We start from the raw sequence: 22,398 nt of genomic DNA, 5'->3' as shown, positions 1-22,398 counted from the left end.
ATCAATGAACCAGGAGACCTCGGAGAAACAGGTGATCTCCAAGAACACATAGAGCAGGTGCGGCCAATCTTACCCAGAAAGGGCCGCCGTGTGTGCAGGTTTTCGCTGCGACTTCCTAATTACATTACTAATTAGAGGACTGATTGGCTGAAGAGTCCTCACACCTGGGTGTGAACAGCTGACTTAAAAACCCGCACGTACACCGGCCCTTCGCGGATAAGATTGGCCACCCCTGCACTAAGGGCTAAATATCTACAGCAAGGAAACGCCACCAGAAAATACCAGAAGCAAGAAACTCCAGATAAGAAAACGCAACATAAACGCAAACAAAAATCCAGAAAACAAAACAGGTGAGACTGGTCTCAAGCCAGCCTCAAAGCCACATCATGAAGGAACAGAATCTGAGCCACACTCTCAGCTCGCTGACCGGTGAGGCAGTCTGGGGAACAGGGAAAACACACTAGGGACTGAAGGGCAAGAAACGGGGAAGCGTACAGGATGGCCAGCAACACCTAAAGGGTAAACGGGAAGGGGCCGCGAAGGGCAGCCCTATTCAGAATGGATTTGCTGTGTTTGCGCTACAGGAGTGCTGTTCCTTTGTAATCATTAATAATTTGGAATTATCGCTCAGTTCCTTGGAGAGACATAAGTGAGATTCTCTATTCTAGCACATGCAAACAAAAAGTATATTTACCAAAGATACTGGAACATTCTGTTCATTTACATTTCTTAGCAAGAGCGAGCGAGCGGGAAATCGGAGATGTGAACCCATGATCTTGCAGCTTTCGGCGTCAGGTGACGGCAAGCAGTCGATACCACATTCACATTCAGAAATCCAGATTCAGCTGAGAAACTCCATAACTGCAGGTGTTCTGATGAGTTGAACTACCTATCGAGATGTACTATCGAGCCTTTTCGCGGATGTGCAGTTCCACCGTTTGGGGGTTAGGTTTTAGGGGGTTAGGGTAGGGGTTTTTGGGGGGTTAGGGTTATCGATTAGCACTACGGTAGCCTAACTCGACAGAACACCGGCATCAAAAGATCGTTTAAAACTCACCAGCGCAGTAATGCGTCAAACTAATAGGAAAACGCAAGTCAGTCTGAAGAAACCAAAGATCAATCAAGCGATTAACCCACCCGCTTTTCAAGTAAGTTCCAAATCAGTCAGCCCGAGACTTAACGATCCCTCCTGTCATTATGACAAAACTTCCATCATATCACACAAATACTTTAATGCTTATTCCTTTAGGAAAACCCGCAAATCTGATTAAATTTTCAATAATCCCCAGATAAAACCTGGAACGTTATATGCGAATATTATGAATTGAGCTTTGCAACAATTTTACTGGCTATTCCCGCCCCCCGATGCACCCTTCATTCTCGACACATTAAATTATGTAGAAAACAGCTCCGCCTGTATTGGCACACAAATGGTACAGCGTGCTGTGGAGCCACGCATCGACTGACTTAAAAACATGGTGTTCGCGTTAGGCGGTGATATGTAGGGCACCATATGGAGAAGCATATGGATAAAAAAAAAACTTCGGGACGAGGCACCAGCTTTACAGGGAAGCCGGGTACCACACCCGTTTAGTCCGTTTCCAGTACGGATAAATCATGGGTAAAGGAGAACTAGATTTATAGAATCTCCTGATGCGGTGGGACGCCTGACAGTGACGGAGTTCCAAAATAAGACAGTGGGGCCAGGTAGTCCTATATACTTGCATCCTGACAGTGACAAAATGGGGCTGCTTTGTTACAGAACAATTAATAACCATTCATTGGTAAGTTAAGTGACTAGAAAGTGACTTTTCTCTCTATCTTTTCCCAAATGCAATACAACACAAGGAAAATATCGGTGAGGTTATAATAACGAGGTTATTCATGAGCCCGGTGGCCCCTAAGCTGCTTCTGCTTTTGACCCCAGTCACTGTCCCATTTTCGGCTTGTTTTGTACATACTGCTATACTCTTCGAAGGGTTTTGCATGTATTATTCCAGTTTAACTGGATTCATTTAACAGAAGATATGGGAGTTAATTTGGCAACTCGTTGTCATAGCTTTTTCCGCTGTTTGTGTTTGATATTTTGTTTGATATTTTGATATTTCCACATTTTCTCTGCTTTTTCGATAACATAAATATGCTTGTTAAAAAATTTTGACCGCGAAACTCCTCCATAAACTGCCATTGCGCAACAAAAAGTTTAAAGCGTTTTATCTCCCAGCATACGCTTTACACTACTCCCACCCGTAGTTCTTGTTATATGTTCTTATGTATCAACAGACCTCCGTCCACATTTCATTAAATCCCCTTTATTTTATACCGTAGCCTCCTCATATACATGGAGGTTCCTTTTAGAGATAACGCGCGGAGAATGACCGAAGGTGAATGAATAGGAGGATAATGAATGGAGCACAGCGGAGACGGGACGCCCCCGTGTCCACGGGGCGGCAGCATCGTATGTGAGGGCGCTCTGGAGGCCCGCTGCATGTCTGCAAACTCCAGAATGTGATGGACGCGCAGGCTGTATAAAACTGTCAGCTCCCGCTTTCTAAGACGCACATCCGAAAGTTACCCCCTCCCCAAGTCCAGAAAGCCGCCCTAACACCATGGAGGAGCGCAAGTTCGCCGGACACCCGAGCAGAACCTCCGATCACGAAGCGTGACGGGAAGATGGTCATTAATGGGAGTCATTTCAACAGTTCGACGCTCAGCCGCCCTCCGTGGGTCACCACAACCTTGGGCTGCTTCCTGATATTCACGATCGTGGTGGATATTCTGGGCAACCTGCTGGTGATCTTCTCCGTGTACAGGAACAAGCGGCTGAGGAACGCAGGTGAGCGCTTCAGGTGCCCCGACGCTCGGTCTGCTCGCTACCTGCGAGGCTGCGCTTTAATCCCCTTATTACGTAAAACGGAAAGCGTGCAAACTCCGGTGGACGGGATGCTGCTTTGTCATGGACCGGCGTGCTATTTGTTTACGTGTGGTCTATAGCTAAGTACAATCGCAGTTATGCCGATGGAGTTTTGTTTGATCTCGACAGTAAAGTTGTTTGAAGTAAAGTTTGACGACCCGAGTAATTTGCATTTTGATGTTACTCGAGAGAGATGAGCTGAATATACTGCTGGCATGTCTCCATGTATTACTGTAAAAATAATCGCGGATTTCCCTCTTTCTGTATATGTAACGATAACAAAGCTAATGCAATCCTTTGATTCAGGGAAAGAAATATATACTTTGCTCGTAGGTCTTAGAATAAAATCGCAGTGTTTCCACTGACTAGAGAGTGAGCTCACTGCACTTTTCACTTTCATATAAGAAATCCAAGGAGGAAGTTAAAGATACTGGCGGGTACTGGCTCGGAGGCGCAAATTAGCGCGAGTCAGATAAAGAAATATCGATTAAAGGACCAGAAGGGGATTAGAGCTGGGACTGGGATATTGGAAAATTAAGATGCTAAGGGGAAGCACAATTCTTCTAGTCTCCGCCATGTCTCCATGTGTTGTGGGGTTTCTCCCGGGAACTCCGGTCACCCCCACAGTCCAAAAACATGCTGAGGCTAATTGGAGTTACCAGATTTCCCATAGGCATGCATGTGTCAGTGAATGCTATGTGAGTGTGCCTTGTGATGGGTTGGTTTCCCTGCCTTGCACCCGTAGCCTCCAGGATTGGCTCCGGGCCTCCCACCACCCCGAATAGGACAAGTGGTTTCACAAAATGGATGGATGGACAATTTCTCTGCAACTAGTCAGGAAATATAGTGAATAATCTGGGTGGGCAGAAAGCTTGCAGTTTGCATGTAAAGTAGGTCTAATAAAAGAATGAGGACGAATGAATGAAAGGTCTAATATGGATACTGTGTTGCAAGAGTATTACTCCTGTTCCCTGCGTATCATGGTGAGCCTTCAGTTTGTGTTTTTTGGTTCAGAAGCAGCAACCTGCCAACTGATCTGCAGTTGGATGGGGGACATTGCATGAGTGATGCTGCTTGGTTAGTGGATGGATGGATGGATGGATGGATGGATGGATGGATGGATAGCCTTTATTGTCCTATAAGGATATTTGTCTTCACAGTCTGTTCCAATAAAAACACAAGGACATCACAACCACCTAAACATTTACACACAATTAGTAACGGAGATTTGGCAAATACAAAATAACTTTGACAAGTTAAGTGCAGCTATGGCAGTAGGGAGGAAACTCTATTCTATAGCGAGCCTGTTTCCATGTCAGAGTCCTATATCTGCGACCCGAAGGCAGCAGAGTAAACTGTGCGTTGAGAGGGTGACTAGTGTCATTAATTATGGATCTTGCAAGGTGAATTACAGCTCTGTGGTTTTCTTCAGACAGATTTGGAACGGGAAGTGCGGCTGATCTTAGCTGCTCTATGTGTGATCCTGGTAAGTCTTTTTATTAGATTAAGAGAATATTCTGTAGAAACATGGAGAATAGTACCGCAGGATTCGTTGAATAATGCTTCTTTTACAGCAATAAGAGAAGGGAGGGGGGGCAACAGAGAGAGCACAAAGCTTGCATATGACTTGTAGTCTCTGCTGGGACTGTTTTTTGGACGTCTGTGATGTGTTGATCAAATGTAAGTTTCCTGTCTATAGTGAGTCCAAGATATTTGAAATGTTCAGCCTGTTCAACCGTTTTGTCATGAATTGAGGTGGGGGTCCATCCGGATGGTAATGCAGCTGAAGTATGAATGACTAGTTCTTTTGTCTTGTCCACGTTCAGTTCCAGGAAGTTGTCAGTGCACCATTGTATAATACATGTAACAGAATGTTGATAGGCTTTAATTGAATTACTATGACTGAGCAGACCCAGTATAGCAGTGTCTTCAGAATACTTGTAGTAGGTGGTGATAGGTGAGGGGCTAATACAGTCATTGGTGTATAGTATGAATAGAAAGGGGCTGAGGACACACCCTTGAGGAGCTGATTCCCTGTCTTGACTTTCACAACTCATGGTTTCTGTTGACTTGGCCATTATTTTACTGTTTATAAAGCTCTAGATCCTCTCCCGATGCATTGAAACCCCACCCACCTGTCTTCTCGCACCTTCTGGCTTCCCCAAGCTGCCTGCTGTCCCAGATCCATGCCTTAGACTCCCAGTATGAGTGCTGCATAAATAGGTTGTTTTAGATAGGTTATGTGGTCCTGGCCCAGCTACCTGCATGTGTGGCATCAGGAAGTGACTGGTGCTTAATTTCAGGGTAGAATGCGGTTATTAATATATTAAAGCTATTATTAGAAAAGTTATTAAATTTTTGTGTCAAGGGCCATAATAAAAGATGAGGTACGAGGCTGCAGCAGACATACGGTGGCACAGGGAGCCAGTGAGAGACTGAGCCATAAAGCAGTACTCTCCTGGGGTGCAGGAACGCATCACATGTTCAGCTACAGTGCTGCCTTCAAGTGGTACCGTCCTGGGGTGCAGGAACGCATCACATGCTCAGCTACACCATCGCCATCAAACAGTACTGTCCTGGAGTGCAGGAATACCTCATATGCTTAGCTACAGCATCGGCATCAAGCGTTACTGTCTTGGAGTGCAGGAACACCTCACATGCTCAGCTACAGCGTTGCCTTCAAGTGTTACCGTCCTGGGGTGCAGAAACGCATCACATGCTCAGCTACAGCGTCACCTTCAAGTGTTACCGTCCTGGGGTGCAGAAACGCATCACATGCTCAGCTACAGCGTCACCTTCAAGTGTTACCGTCCTGGGGTGCAGAAACGCATCACATGCTCAGCTACAGCGTCACCTTCAAGTGGTACCGTCCTGGGGTGCAGGAACGCCTCATATGCTCAGCTAGAGTGTCAGTATTATTTTAGTTGTTGGGCACCTTCAAGCTCATGTGAACTTCTGGCGACCGTATAGAAAGCAGGTCGTCAGGCATGTTCATTGTTGTGCTGATCAGTCCATATATCTTGCTGGTTACCCTCTCCAACTCTAACTTTTCCCTTTGCCAGTGAGGCATCTCACAGTATGGCCTAATGTTAACCCAACAGTGTAACCTGGCTGGGACAGTCACCTCACTGGGACACTGTTGGCTGACAGGGTACCTCACTGGCACACACCAGTTTGTTATAATTGTCATAAGTTCCCAGCGTTCTGTCAGGGTTCCGTTTTGACCCCCCCTACCCCCTTACCTGCTGTAGTGTGAGAAACATATTTCAAATAGTACTTTGTTGTAATTCCAGCCAGTGGTGATCTGGATGACAGTGCAAAATGAGATGTGCACTGCTGAATCTTGCTGAACACTGGTTTGCTGGGGCGATTTGCTTTTGAAAAGGGGTCTTGTTAATTTAGACTCATACTCTGTGAAATTGGTTTTTCTACCCCTGTAAATCCTGAAAGTTGGACAGTACCACAAAGCATGTAAACAACACTAAGACGGTGGCCTATATCTGACTTGTCATGGGATATTAGTTCGCTACCTTTGGGGGCGTAAATTTGGCTCCACCTCAGACAGAGTCTGATCCAGCCAATCAGAGTACTCCCCAGTGATGCACTCCTACCCTCTGCCACCCCTGAGCCATACGGTGCCGAACCTCTGCCAATAGATGGGAGTGCTTCTAAGGGACTGATGACCTCATCACACCCCTGGATTAGGCACTATGTTTGTCACTGAGGACTGTCTTATTATGCAAATGATTTATTCATTTATTTTGAAAACATCCCAGAATGTGCAGTCACAGTGCATGAAGTTGTGGATCTCGGTGCCGTCTTTTGATTAGAATTGGAAGCCGGCTGTTTATTTATACGCTTCTAATTAGGTTTGATCAGTGGCTCTTGAGTATTTATTCCTAACCTCTTTTCAGTTACGGCGTCCGCTGATACCTGTTTGATCACATTGGAATTCATAAATAGCTCACACACTCCAGATGCTGCCTGGCGTACGTCACAAATTTCTCTGCAAAACCTAGATTTGCAACTAGTCAAAACAGACATTTGATGGAGAAATGTTCAGCAACCACAAACAGGTAAGAATAAACCATCCACTTACATATTGCTGTGGCATTCGTCCATTTTCCACAGCCGCTTGTCCGATGCAGGGTCTCGGGGGTCCGGAGCCTATCCTGGAAACAGGCACGAGGCAGGGAACAACCCAGGATGGGGCACACCATTCACACCTATGGACAATTCAGTAACTGCAGATCACCGTAGTGTGGTTTTGGATTGTGGGGGGAAACTAGAGTACCCGGTGGAAACTCCACAATGACACAGGGAGAATAAGCAAAATCCACACACGTGGAGCCCTTGGCAAGGAGGGAGGCGTTAGATCCAAGTTTGATGCGTTATGAAGTTCCCTGTAAGGTCAGAGGGTGACGGCCTTTCAAACAGCTGACACCTGTTAGCGTGTGCCGGCTTCAAAATGCCTGGATCAAAACACACAGGAAAAACAATGAACGTTCTGAGAATGAGAGATGTTAGAGGGGACTTAATGCGAGAAGAATCGCAGCGCAGCGAGGAGGCAGGGATGCCTCAGGCTCTGGAGCCGCCGAAATTTAAAGGATATATCCTGTTTCCTCGGTAAATTAAATGAGCCCCCATGCTGTTTATGCTGATCAGGCCCGACTGGGTATCGAGGAAGACCGAATGCGAGACCAGTGTTGCCATGGAAACCAGCGGCGGCTTGTGTGCATCTGGGCGTTAAGCCCCCCACCTGATGCTCGGTTCTGTCACCATTCTGGATGTCACACTGGGACTGGAGCCCAGATGGAAAATTCAAAGTCAGCTCCCCCAGTCACAAGTGGTTTGAGGCCCAGTTACTTTATTAGCCTGCTCTAAATCTACATTATTTGTCCTATTAGGAGATACTGTTGTCAGAGGTGACAGGCATCCCATAAAACCACTCCAGTACACAGATTTCTTGCTCCAGCACAATGAATGTTTTTTTTTATGTTTTTTTCCATGTTTTCCTTGCTGTCCTCCTGACCTGACATCCCCGCTATCTGCTGACTCCTGAATCCCACTCTCAGATTTTGCTGATACCGATCATCCACTTACACCCAGACTTCCGAAAGCTCAGCATTTTGGGTGGGCACATAGTGGGGAGCCCGGGACTGCCCACACCTGGAGGACCTGAGGATATCCCCACGTGACAGAGACAGGAACGAGCACAGCACTGCAGACGGGTTCTGCAGCTGTCGGCTCTGGGAGACATGAAACTGCAAACACTGCGAAAAGGATTCACACACTGCATGCATGTGGAATCGGAACTCCATAAGGGGCACCTGAAATGGGTCTAACTGGGTCATTTGGAACCTGAACATTACTATCCATGGTTCAAGGTTAACAGACGCACTCCATGTCTGTCTTCCTGACTGACCCACTGCATCTGGGTTAGTGACCCTCTGCTTCACCTGGAGTGCTCGAGTCTGGGGCTTCCAGGCTTTCTGGTCCGTGGCTTTTTTCGGGCGCAGAATCATGTCCTAAGGACCTGTGAGGTAACCACTCTGTCAGTGATGTCCTGCATTAAATGTCATTATGCCTACAGAGGTCACAAAGCTACCGGGGGAAGAGGGCCTGTCCCTTATGCTGAGGTCAGCAAGGGGTGTGGCTAAAAAACAGGAAGTGCTGCACTGGCACCAGTGCCTTCATATTGTTCGTAGGGCTTTATAATTAAACACAATGCAGGTATAAGGAGCACATAGTATTTCCTTTTCCAGATTGTGTGGCAGTCTTTCCCCTCTCTCTCCTAGACATCCTCCTCTCTCTCCCTCGCACTCCGCCCTCCCTGGTGCTCCGGTCGCCTAGGTGACCCCTTCCCCGCACTTCCGCTGGTAGAGCTGCACGGCCGCCTGTCAGCAATGCGTGAATGTGAGTGGAGGCACGCGGGGAAGGCAGCGTGCTCTAATGCCCCCGGCGCTGCTCATGTGCCGGGCATCTGGCCTGAAAATACCATCATGTTCAGTGGTGGGGGGGGGGGGTCCTCTCCATCCCCAGCTATTTTTAACCTCCTAAATGTTATCCGATGTGACTGCTTTCCACTCGACGTGAGACGGGATGGACCCCGAAGTGAGTGTCGGGCAGTAGGATCACGGGAAGTGAAGCGAGGTTCAGCGTGTCCCTGCTGCGGGGAGGAGGGGGCTTTGTATTCATTGGGGGGTTACATCTCACCTCATGAAGGCAGCTCTGTGAATGGGGCTCTCTGTTGGGATAGCAGAGGTAGTAGGTTGCAGTATGTATGATATGGATTGCTGTCATTTTTGGCACGGTTTTGTTTCATTTTCAGACACCGAGGGGGGGGTCTGATTCAGTGCTGTGGGGGAGGTCTGTGGTGTGCCTGGGAAATAAAGGGGATAGCTCAAATCAGAGGTGACGTTTTACTGTCTTAATCAGCACATTATCAAGGCGTGTTTATAAGTCTGACGGATAAATACCCTCCCGGCAAGCACAGGGCTGCTGGGGGGTTTTCTCCCAGGACTGACACTGCCGTGCCATTAAAATGAAAGCTTGCTTGCACCTCCATTTTTACATTTAAATTATGGAGATGTTTGAGCTCAGGTTGGTGAAGGTAAGCAAACCAGACCGGCTTAATAAACGTTCAGCCTGTTTCGGGATCCAGCAGCGTGCTGCAGACCTGTCAGCGGATTAGACCGTCCGACTCGGCGATAATCGCAGGCTGTCATTCAACATCTGTCTCTGTCATATAATTATTAGTGAATATTAACAGTGCGTGTGTTCATGTTTTCTATGGTACACTTTAATGGTGCCATTTCCTTCAGGACTTTCTGTTTAACCCTGTTGAGCTATAAAAACAGTCATTGTATATTTCTGAGGTTCCTCTTCTGTGGTTCCTGTTAGAGAGTATTTACTAACAATAAAACACCATACTCTTCTAGGGTATTTCCTGTTAGTATTTACTAATAATATAACACCACACTCTTTTATGATATCCATCCATCCATCCATCCATCATCTCCCGCTTAATCCGAGGTCGGGTCGCGGGGGCAGCAGTCTCAGTAGTGAGGCCCAGACTTCCCTCTCCCAGGCCACTTCATCCAGCTCCTCCGGGGGAATCCAGAGGCGTTCCCAGGCCAGCCAGGAGACATAGTCCCTCCAGCGTGTCCTGGGTCTTCTTTTATAGTATTTCCTGTTAAAGTGTCTTTAAAATAAAAAGAGAATCTCCAATCTGGTCCATACTGATTAAAACGTCAGAATTCACTCCGCTTAAACACTCATCGATGATTAACAATCACTTACTTAAGCATTACACTGTTAACAAATACTGTTTACATTTCAATTAACTTTTTTTCAAGTGAAAACACTTTATTTCAATTAAGGACCAAACGAGCACAGAAAACCATTTAGCTGATTATCAGGTTCTGGCATGCTGAGATTAATATATTGTATTAAACCTCATTCAGTGCCGGAAATAACAGTCAGTTGAAACCTTAGAGAGCCAGTCAATCACTCCGCAGGGGGTGTCGGGGGGGGGGGGGGGGGGGTTCCTGTCCACATGGATCAGATCTTATGACTGAGAAGTGTTTATGAGTGACATTAAGTGCAAGCCAGTTAGCAGATAGCTAACTCTTTCCTCTCTCATTTGTGGTGTCCACACCCAGTGTGTGTGTGTGTGTGTGTGTGTGTGTGTGTGTATATATAATATACAGACTCATACACATTGAATGCCTAAAAATATGGAGATATGAGTTTTGGTCCATCTCTCTGAATACCGGTGCTCCAGGATGAAAGTGGCCTACATCTGGTGGCAAGGTTCAGCACCTTTGCATCACAACATCTGAATGTCACTGGAAGAAATGAAATGGTTAGTGGTTAGAGACGTAGAACCAGTTATAGGACTGACCAGGGGAGAGGAAAGTGGGCTTTGTCTGACTGGGGATGTAAAATCGTAGACTGTCTCCTCGTTGCCAGTGTCTGTCACAGGAATCCCATCACCATCAGCTGTCCAGGATGATGTGAGGGCCTACAGCCGGCAGGACTGACAGAGAGGAACGTCTGACACCCTGCCAGAACCAACAGGCTCAGAGGCAGCGGGATCTCGGGTTCTGGTGTCTTTCCCTGACCAGACCGCCGTGGTTCTGAGTCACATGCCGGTGTCAAGGTGCGAATCTGTGCTGCTGTCCAATGACCCCACCGGCTCATAAATGGACGACTGGCTGAAAGTGGGAAATGCCAGCATGCAGACTTAGCTGTATTCTGCCTAGAGGAGGTCCATCAAGTAGGACATTGGCCAAATGTATGGAATTTCGCCCTTATGACAGTGACAATGACCATTAAATCCAATTACCGAGCCTTAATAAACACTCCTGACTCAAAGGTGAGACTCATCCATTCGGGGTCTCTGGGATGATCCGATGAGGCAAACATGGCTGTCCTTGCTCAGTGTTGACAAACGCTCTCCGTGGGCATTGTGGCTCATCCAGGGGGGGTGCCCCTTTCAGGGTCACGGAGGCCTTTGGCTGTGGCGGGGGTGACCTGCTGTGAATTAGCCATCCAGGCGAGGAGGCGGGGCCCCTCCAGGAGCATTATCAACTGCTGTTTTACTTCCTTAAATGGAGGACTTTGGTGGAGTGAGCTGTCACTGAATAGTATGATTAACCAGGGAATTTACCCCCTGCTACCCCAGCAAGTCTCCTACTCTGGCCTGGCTACCTTAAAATGTAAATGACAGGCAGCCAGGCATGAAATTGTGTTCGCATGACCTGAAGGGGCCCAGGGGGGATGTCAGGGAAGCCCCAGCCCACTTCGGAAGCGAAGGAACCCACAGCACACAGAGAAAAGAGTCGGTCAGGACTGCCTTCATCCCAGTCACAAGCTGCGCAGCTCCCAGCTGCTGATCCAGATCCACACTGCAAATTCACATCTATGAAACCCAGCAGATAAAGGTTTTTTTTAGCAGTGTCTGAAGGTTCAGTGTTTTGTCCAGTGAAGCAGTGTATCCAGTGAAGCAGTGTCTGATGGTGCAGTATATTGTGCAGTGAAGCAGTTCCTGAAGGGGCAGTGTTTGTCCAGTGAAAGAGTTTGAAGGTACAGTGTATCGTCCAGTGCAGCAGTATATCTCTTTTTTTCTTCAAGGCCCAGCTGTCAACCAACAGGGTCAGGCACGGTGAGCTTACCAGCCTTGAGCTTGGCCTCCACAGTTAGTGGAGGTCCATGCTTGTCCCAGAAATGTGGATGGTAGTGTAGGGCTCCTCAGAGGGATGGCCAGTGACTGAATATGAGTCCCCCCAGGTCTGTACCCAGCGTCAGTTCACAGCCTGTCAGGTTTGCCGATGTCCCAGCAGCCTTAACTCTAAGCCTCCCACCCACAGACTGGGGCGCCTCCGAAACCAAGCGCTTCAGGTCTTATTTGCATTTTCCAACACTGAGTGTTCAGAAGGCTGGTCAGGTAGGCCCTGGCTCAACATCCCATAATCACCTCTGACACTGGTCTGCCGTCAGAGTCACTTGCTAACATGTGACTCACCTAAGGGAAAGTGGCAGGGTGGTGGGGGGGGGGGGGGTTGAGAGAGGGCTGCCCCCCCTTTCCTGACCCGGCTGGTGTGCCATGCTGGTACCGGTTAAGTTGCCATGGCAAAGGCTTTATAATGCGGAAGTTGTGTTACTCAGATTGTTTAAGAGAAGGTTGTGGTAAAATGGGCCTCATTTCGACCAGTCGGGTTTCCAGCACTCCGTCCATCATCTTCTCCCATCTCCGCCTATCCCTGAAAGGCAGGCGGCTCGCCAGTCGCTTCAGCACCATGTGATCGCCATGGGGGGCAGGACGAGACTCACGACCTTTGCCAGCGATGGGGAGAGCCCAGGCAGCTTTAGCGACAGATTATGCTGTTATTCAGAGTATGGTCTTCGCCTGTCCTTCAGCTGGGAAATTCCAGGGGAAAATTCTCTGCTTCTTGGATTCGTGGTCTGCTGAGAAAATGTCAGTCTTTACAAGGCAATAAAATCTGCTGAAATGTTTTCCAAACTGTCTGGAGTAGCCATACACAAATACATTTATTTTAGGGCCCCCTCTTGCATTCCAGGTTCCAGAGAGCATCGACACAAGCCCTCACCCTCGTGTGTGGAGCCGGGGGCCTGTCTGTGTGCCCCCCTCCCCCCGCCATGGCACCAGTTCCCGACACCAGCCCGGGGACACAGACGGGTCCTTCCGCCTCCGCTCAGTCACAAAACAAAAGATGAATGCCTGGGGGGGGGGGGCTCCGCATGCGCCCTCTCCATTATCACAGCGGAGTTGAGCGCGGCGCAGCTCCGCACCATTGCAGGTTTCTCCCACTAGACGCTCTATGGATGCCCGTGTTTTCCACACAATCCCAGTAAGTGTCTCCTGGGAGAAGAAGGCACTAAGCCAACAAAAGCCCCTGGTCATCCATGAAGTTTTTTAATACTACAGTCTGCCATGAGCGATGAACTTCGGGATATCGCAGCGTCAGCCCGTTTACACGCTACACGCTACATATCACAGGAAAAACAATACCGTGTGCTCGGTGCATCTTCGGTTAAATATGGGATGTGTACGTTTAGTGCAGGGTCCTGTGTGAATGGAGAAGGGTCACAGGGGGGTCAGGGTTGCCAAGGGCGTTAAGGAAATGGGTTTGCGTCCCAGTGGAATCTGTTAGATGTCCAGTCCCTTCATGTAGTCAGGGTGGTGTGTGGAGAAGACGCGAGATGCCTATAACCTCTGCCTTACCATTTCCATAGAGACACTGCACGTCCGCACTGTACATCACTGAGAGATGGTGGGGTATCTGACAGACCTCGCTCTTCTGGGGGTGTGATATGACAGCAATAGGTTGCTAACCCTCTTCCTGTGTGTGTCAGCCTGGGCAGGATTCACTTTACTTGTACTCGTGTAATCAGGAGTCTTGAAGTTGCAGTGGTTTACACAGTATATGACGGATCAGCAATAAGAAATTTCACCAGGAGGAATCACTGATGAGTCTGTCTGGTCTCCGAACTACGTTTTGTCACAGAGCCACATGTGTGAATGACACCAGGAAATTCTAGTGTCAACACGCTATGAAATGACAATAGATACATATGCTCAATATTTACAAACGCATGGCAAATTAACCCTTATATGCATAGAACTCTCAGGAAACAGTATCGCATGCAACCCCATTTGCAAAAAATTGGGGTGCTGTGCAAAATGTAAATAAAAACAGAATTGCAAATCATGTAAACCCATAATCATCTGAAAAAGAACAAAGACAACATGTCAAATGCTGAAACACATATTTTACTGTTTTATGACAAATATCAAAACAACAAAAGACTGGAAGAGTTGTGTTATGCTAAAACAAAACAGCTGGCTGAATGTCTCTGTTAATTGGCTACAGGTCAGTAAGATGATTTGGTATAAAAAGAGCTTCCCAGAGAGGCAGAGTCTCCGTGCAGTGAAGACGGGCACAGGGCAGGCACAGTCACACCCAGTGAGCACAGTCACACCCAGTGCGTTCGGGGGAGCAAGTCACACCCAGCGGGTACGGGGGGGCACAGTCACACCCAGTTAGCACAGTCACACCCAGTGCATTCGGGGGAGCACAGTCACACCCAGCAGACACAGGGCAGGCACAGTCACACCCAGTGAGCACAGTCACACCCAGTGCATTCGGGGGAGCACAGTCACACCCAGCAGACACAGGGCAGGCACAGTCACACCCAGTGAGCACAGTCACACCCAGTGCGTTCGGGGGAGCAAGTCACACCCAGCGGGTACGGGGGGGCACAGTCACACCCAGCAGACACAGGGCAGGCACAGTCACACCCAGTGAGCACAGTCACACCCAGTGCATTCGGGGGAGCACAGTCACACCCAGCAGACACAGGGCAGGCACAGTCACACCCAGTGAGCACAGTCACACCCAGTGCATTCGGGGGAGCACAGTCAGACACAGGGCAGGCACAGTCACACCCAGTGAGCACAGTCACACCCAGTGGGCACAGTCACACACAGCAGTATTTGGGAATCTAAAATTGAGGGGGGACTGTTTTATATTCCAGGAGAGCTGCCTGTGCTCTGCCCCCCCCCCCCCCCCCCACAATTCACATGGCAGGAACAGATGAACTGGCACTGCTGAGTCCAGTCAATCTAAAGTGATATGTAACCAGAGTAACACCAGACACTTCGAGGAGGGGGGGTCCCCTGTGAGTAACCTTACTCCCCCCCAAGAGCCAATCCCTCAGGCAGCCTGATTTTGCTGTGGTTTGCCCAGTCCTACGAGGTAGATGAAACAAACATCAGCACATCATTTTGTTAATCTTTTATACTGAAAGTAGGTCTTAGCAGTTCACACTGCTGAATCTGAAAATGCACATTTTCAGACCAATGACCGGCAAGTTTGGTCAGTGACTGACAGGATGCAATGATCCCACCTACATCTTTATATCCATTGCTGTGAAAAGTACACATCAGTTATTCACCCCAGCTATTGGCTGATCAGACGTCAAAAACAGCTGCCAGTAGAGTGTCCTGCTTTCTCATTGGCTAACCTGACTTGTATACTGATTAGCTAAACATGCCATTTTTAGTATGGTGGAGCTGTGCATTAAGGCTTTGCTGGGTAATAGATGTTAAGATGTTTTGGTGCAGTTCCTGACCCGTAGGGTGCACCGGGCTCCCTGCATCCTCTTTTTTCAGGATCACCCCATGTAGAGCATCAGGCCTAGCTTTTAGCGTTAGCTGAAATGGTACGCCCCTGTCCCCGGCTGAATCTCGCACTTTTCATTTAGACGTGCTTCTAGCAGATGTCTGGCTCTGAGCTCTGAGCCCAGTACCATCCAGAGCAAGCTCTACATGTTTCTGCAGAGCGGGAAAGCGAGAAGGTACCGTCAAAGTGAGGCGGTCATCTGTCCAAGGCTCAGGGATGCAGATGGCCTTCTTTAAATGCCCTCCCCCCCCCCCCAACTAGGAACCTGCTTTAACGCCATCTACCTCAACCCCTGAGCAGCGATTCACTCGCCCACCCTGCTGCGAGGGATCCTCAAAAACACAAGCATATGGGACGTGTTAATGGCAGCTCTTAGCGATTAAGCTGTTAGCCAAAATGAGCCATTGAATGAGAGACGTCAAAGGAAGACAGCTCGCTATTCCACATCCTCACAGCAGGGGGCAGAGTGGCCGAGAGACAGAATCAAAGGCTTCAGAATCGTACAATTAAGAGACAGCCATAAAGACATATTTATTAATGTCTGTGGGTTGATGCGTTGCTAACCTCGCTCCTGTGCGTCTCTCTGACAGGCAATATCTTCGTAGTGAGCCTGGCGGTGGCGGACCTAGTGGTGGCCATCTACCCGTACCCGCTGGTGCTGACCGCCATCTTCCAGGATGGCTGGAGCCTGGGTTACGTGCACTGCCAGGTCAGCGGCTTCCTGATGGGCCTCAGCGTCATCGGCTCCATCTTCAACATCACCGGCATCGCCGTCAACCGCTACTGCTACATCTGCCACAGCCTCAAGTACGACAAGCTCTACAGTGACAAGAACTCGCTGTGCTGCGTGCTGCTGATCTGGCTGCTCACCGTGGCGGCCATCGTGCCCAACCTGTTCGTGGGCTCCCTGCGTTATGACCCGCGCGTCTACTCGTGCACGTTCGCCCAATCGGCCAGCTCGGCCTACACCATCGCTGTGGTCTTCTTCCACTTCATCCTGCCCATCCTCGTCGTGACTTACTGCTACCTCCGCATCTGGATCCTCGTCATCCAGGTGCGCCGCCGCGTCAAGCCCGACAGCCGGCCGCGGCTCTCGCCGCACGACATCCGCAATTTCGTCACCATGTTCGCCGTCTTCGTGCTGTTCGCCGTCTGCTGGGCGCCGCTCAACCTCATCGGCCTGGCGGTGGCCGTCAGCCCCGACGTCGTGTCCCCTGCCATACCGGAGTGGCTCTTCGTCGCTAGCTACTTCATGGCCTACTTCAACAGCTGCCTGAACGCCATCGTCTACGGCGCGCTGAACCAGAACTTCCGCAATGAGTATCGCCGCATTGTCGTGTCCGTCTGCACGGCACGCATCTTCTTCCAGGACAGCTCCAACGACGCAGCCGAGCGCATCAAGCCTTTGCCACTGCTGACCAACAACAACCAGGTGAAGGTGGACTCGGTGTGAGCCCACAGCAAGCCAGCCGAAGACACGAACAAACGGCAGCCGGTTTTGTCTTCTCTGTACATATTAAAATGTTGGTTTTCGCACATTGTATCACATCCTCCTTGGTTTGACGTATCTTGAAATTACAGTCTTTTGTATTAACGTTTATAGTAATTGTCTGAATATGTATGCATATGTACTTTCGTATGAACTTTATATGAACCGAATTTAGGGTTACATATAGCCCAAATTAATGCAAGCAACATGCAAGGTTGCAGATTTCACATCCTGCAGCCTTGCAGAGTTAGTGTCTTTCCTGACTGACTGGTTAGACCCATTTTGCCAAATCTGTATGCTGCAGGGTTTGTCTTACATTCACATCCCAGTATGAAACTGGACCAAAGCAATATTTAAGGTGGCTACTGTTTTCTGTACTCTGAAAAAGAGACATTAAATAAATGTGTTTTTTTTTTCCTAAACTGTGTACGTGTGTGTGTGGGAGTGTGTGACTGTGACCAGGGTTACTGTGTATATCTGAACATGATCCCGTGACCCCAGTGCTAATGAGGTTACGGATCATGATCTCTGCATCTTTGGGGCTCAGCTGACGACCTGGACGAGGCTGAGGAACCCACCCTGCACCTGGTCCCACGCCTTTGTACAAACACCACCCTGCCAGAAGGCATTAACACCCGGGACTAGCCTGGTGGTACGTATGTCCATGCTCAAGATGGCTCAGCTAACCCCCCAGCGATGAGGAGCTCCCTGCCCTCCTTACAGCATTACTGACCTCCTCTTTTGGGGGGGGGGGGGGGGGGTGGTTGGGCCCTGGTTCGCTGTGTCTTTTTGACGCCTCATATATCAGCTCTGCACGCTAGAAAAGGGTGATCACTTACTCCATGTCAGGGGGGACAATTTGAGCTACGACAGGGTTTGTAAACTACCATTTCACTTTAGCACTGAGTTCTTGCTTTGTGCTGATTGGTCCATCCATCCATCCATTTTCCAAACCGCTTATCCTACTGGGTTGCGGGGGGTCCGGAGCCTAACCCGCAAGCAATGGGCACGAGGCAGGGAACAACCCAGGATGGGGGGGCCAGCCCATCGCAGGGCACATGCTGATTGGTCAATCTCCCATAATCGTGTATGTGTCAATAATGTTGATGTAAAACAGGTTGATGAGTCTTTCAGTCAAGATAACAGCAGTAAAAGCACAAGAAGAGCTGAAATATTTAGTCAAGCTCAGGAAGTGTTTGTAAAACTTGACACATTTCAGATACACGCGTCACTGCAGTCGGAAGCCGGTAACCTGACATGGCAGGTCAGTGTCCATGCAAATCATGTGATTGTTTCCATGGTGATTTCACAGGAGCCCCCCATGAACGAGAAGCCCTGTGTTTAAACCCCCAGGCTCCTTTGCTAAATCCACGATTCTGCCGGTACGGTCCCCGGGTGCAGAGAGCCAGGACACCGAATTAATCTCTAATCTGGGTCTGTCCTAGAATTCCACATCCATTCCCTGGCAACAGCATCCATCACAGCATCCAGAACAGCTGGGCGAGGCGGGAAGATGACTAATCCCCGGCACGTCCTCCGTGCCGAGCGCCCTGTCGCCAACACGCCACGTTCGGCACGTGCCAGCTTCTGCGGGCGTCCCTACCTGTCGTCATGGCAACACACAGGATTGGGTCCAAGAGGAACCAGGTGGAATATGTTCCTTTTATTAAAGCTTCTAGCTCTTTCTGAGGGCATTCCTCCCCTGGACCCACGCCTGTTGGCTTCTTATCCATATTACACTGTATGTACAGCGCCTATCTCAGAACCTTTATTCTAATTCTGATTAAACATTACGTCCGCCTAGCTGATGTAAAGCCAGGATCCAGACGTCCAATACCGTTGGGCCGCTGGGGGACTCTGAGGCCATCTTGGTGCCACACAGAAGCCAAGCGTTGGCAGCCTTTCCCGACTCACCCCAGGGAGGGACCATTATCTGCCACATCCATCTGTGACCACTTCACACCACAAGCTCCCGATTATTGTGGTAAAAATAATATGAATTGACCTTCACCTCCACTGGTTCGGGTCTTGGACCCCAGTGAGAGCTAGTAGTCATTAAAAACCACTCAAGAACTGAGCAAAGTCAGGAAGCAGATTTGTTATTTTCACTGTTTTTAGTGAAACTCTGTGACTACCTGTTACTGCGGTTCACAGGTAGGTAAATCCCTTTGGTGGAAGGCCGACAGAGTGACTTCCTGCATAACGTCCCTCCAAGTCTTCGGAAACGCAGGCTGCGGACCTGCTCGTGTTCTTTTGTCATCCCCCAAGTGGTCACCATGGTGACACGTTACCGTGGCAATCACATCATGGCAAAGGCATGGGGCACAATCACCGGCTGTCTGCTCCCACGAACTCTGGCACCCACTGCTACTGTGAAACGTGGTACGGCACAACCAGTCGGGCATGCGGCGTTGTGCCCCTCACCCGGCAACCTCTGGCGGTTCACAGCGGTGGCACACACCTGAACACCGTGAAGCGGTGGAGATGTGAAAAGGGGCTCAGCACAGCAGAGCAGCCTGTAGACTGAATTTCCGTAACAGGACCTGCCCGTCAGTCTCTGCCATGGGTTGGAAATAGTGTGGGCAAAATCCCACATCACTGGCTGGTGTACCATTCTACTGCAGAAAAACGGGCTGAGTACCTTGCTACTACAAAAAATCAGGCTGAGTGACTCACTACTACAGTAAATTAGACTGGTGTACCTCGCTATTGCAGCAAGTCAGGCTGAGTACCTTGCTACTACAATAAATCAGAATGAATACCTTACTACTGCAGTAAATCAGGCTAAGCATCTCACTACTACTGTAAATAAGGCTGAATACCTCAATGCTGCAGTAAATCAGACTGAGTACCTCACTATTACAGCAAATGTAGCACCAAAAACTATATCTCATATATATATATATATATATATATATATATATATATATATATATATATATATATGTGTGTGTGTGTGTGTGTGTGTGTGTGTGTGTGTGTGTGTGTGTGTGTGTGTGTGTGTACTTGTATGTATTTTCTATGAAGTCAGAGCCACATGTGAGATGCATGAACACTTTTATTCAAAAGAAATGCAAATGTCATGGTTGTGCAGGGAACGCATGGTGTCCCGGTCCACACTGCTCCCATCTGCCTGGCGTGAGGAATGAGACACAAGCTCCACATTGTAATTGGTAGTTATCCACAGTCACTGGCACAGACAACACAAGACCCCCTGCAGTCTGGACTGAAGATGTAGGCCTCCTGGGGGGCTGGGAACTCTCCCCTTATGTGCATGACAAGAAGACTGGAGAATGTAATCTCAGTGAGTCACAGGCTAAATGGTGAGGATCATGGAGAACTGTGGCTAAGCGGTGATGATCCCCGAGTACCACGACTATATGGTGATGATCCCCGAGTACTTCCAAAGTACCGCGGCTAAACGATGAGGATCCCCAGGTACCGCTGCTAAATGGTGATGATCCCTGAATACCGCGGCATATCAGAAAGTACAGGCGCTCATTCACAAACGGTAACCTAACATGCGGCTCCGAACTGGGCCTAACCTTAGTCATGGGGTACGTGGCCCCTCGCATTTGGACAAAGGCAGGAAAGCGTGGCTGCCGTTGACTGATGCAGCTCGGAGCCAGAACCCTCACTCCCCTCAGCGCTGATCCCTCCGCTGGTTATTTGACACGGTGTCGTCTTCGCGGGACATCTGCAGGAGAGAAGCATCCTGGCAAAGCAGTTAGCCATGCTGTGACTGCCATTTCGGCTACATATGGGCCAATCGCTCATTAACACAGTAACCATATGTTCGCGTGGATGGAGCACAAACATTAGCGTGGCAGCGTTTCCATGGAGACCCCAGCATTCCATAACCTTTCTGTCTGTAACATAATTAAAGTTGAGAATTATAAGTAAACATTTTGGGAGGTCCCTGTTGCAACGGGAAGATTTGTTTTCTTTAGTTTAAGTGTATCGATTTCTCTGCTCTGTTAGTCTGTGTGTGGGGGGGGGGCTCACATTGTTAATTATACAGAGGCCCCGAAGGTTTGGAAATGTTATGACAGCCGAACCTAATCCTCACCCTAACCCCACTGACGGACACCTCACCACCAGGAATGTCTCTCTAATCCATTTTATTTTGGCTCCACATAGATATCCGTGCATTTTGACGACAAGACAATCAGAAAGGAAATTAAAAAATGTGGGATATTAGAGATCACCAAGGCCATCAGCTGATTCTCCAGTCACATTTCTCCAGACAGGTGAGACTGTGAATTCGGTCCATCTGAGCACTGACATGCATCGGCGCTGGTAAAAAAATCCCAAAAAAAGCCCAAATTGTGAGGCATAAGCTCCTTTAAACTCTTTATGTAAACAAGCACGTCTTGGAAATTGTGCAATTTCCCCACCCCCCCCCCCCCTCCCCCCGAGAACCCACACCCATTTATAAACCCATTAAAACTAGTGACAGGGTCCAACCAAACAGGAAAACGACCCCTGAACGCCACCCAAAATCTGCGTGTGTGGGAAGGTAGATGTGTGTCTCAGTGTTTCCAAAAAACCCTTGTCGGGTGTGTCATTGAAATCTGTAAGGATCTGTGCTCAAATAAAAGGGCATGACAGGGAAACACATGACCTGCAGTGTGAGATGCTGCTCACTGGCGGCCGCCTGCATGTTTGCTTTATTTAAAACAGGATTAAAACAAACTACATTCCCCTTCTATAAAATTAAACCAATCATGCTGCACGTGTTGTGGATAGATGGACGTTTTTCCCAGACGTGCTCCTGTGATAAAACGGCCATCTGCACTGATTATGGATAAAAAGGATGCATGTTTCTTTAAATATGAAATCCTTCTGAACAGCACACAGAATTCCACCACTTTAGGTCTTTCACCGAGACTCACAGGCTGGCGCTGAGCAGAAAAGACTTCACAGGGCTTATAAGATAAATCCTGTGATGTTTCCATCTGGCGTGATGGAGCTGGAGTCTGGTCTCCGCTTTGATGGTAGTGTCTGATCACCTGAAACAGAGCAGACAAAGAAAGACCCGGGGAATCCGTGCGCTGTGATCTTGTGATGGAGGGTGGGCACGCACCATTGACGCACGCATGGGTAGCACGATGGCTCGGATCGCTCAGATGGCTGAACTTCGTGACGCAGGGGGTATTTCACCCAACCCTGCCTGCCTGCAGGGTAGGTGCCTCTTTCTCCCAGCACCTCAGAGGCACAGATGTGCATGTGAAATGATCGCTACTACAGGGAGTGCTCTCCTGCAGCAGTCTTCGTCCTGGGAA

General features: G+C 48.9%; 2 protein-coding genes across 2 annotated transcripts in view; one reads left to right on the top strand and one right to left on the bottom strand.

Annotated features, from left to right (window-relative positions):
* Positions 1–22,398, bottom strand: part of LOC125720430 (uncharacterized) — a 284,101-nt gene that overhangs the window by 243,735 nt on the left and 17,968 nt on the right. The gene's annotated exons all lie outside the window — the stretch shown is intronic.
* On the top strand, positions 2,515–17,473 carry mtnr1aa (melatonin receptor 1A a). Its single transcript, XM_048995877.1, has 2 exons — positions 2,515–2,836; positions 16,215–17,473. Exons 1-2 carry the CDS (start codon positions 2,674–2,676, stop codon positions 17,075–17,077), a joined length of 1,026 nt encoding a protein of 341 aa, XP_048851834.1. The 5' UTR covers positions 2,515–2,673; the 3' UTR covers positions 17,078–17,473.

This window comes from Brienomyrus brachyistius, chromosome 25 (genome assembly GCF_023856365.1).
Source record: "Brienomyrus brachyistius isolate T26 chromosome 25, BBRACH_0.4, whole genome shotgun sequence".
In the NCBI taxonomy this organism is placed as follows: Eukaryota; Metazoa; Chordata; class Actinopteri; order Osteoglossiformes; family Mormyridae; genus Brienomyrus; species Brienomyrus brachyistius.
The sequence above is the reverse complement of the archived record's forward strand: the minus strand, read 5'-3'. Positions and strand labels throughout refer to the sequence as shown.

What these genes read in the sequence shown, in the direction of transcription:
- mtnr1aa (XM_048995877.1), top strand. Translation starts at nt 2,674, where the DNA reads ATGGTCATTAATGGGAGTCATTTCAACAGTTCGACGCTCAGCCGCCCT. An exon ending in CAAGCGGCTGAGGAACGCAG is followed by an intron (nt 2,837 to 16,214) that starts GTGAGCGCTTCA and finishes TCTCTCTGACAG; the next exon opens with GCAATATCTTCGTAGTGAGC.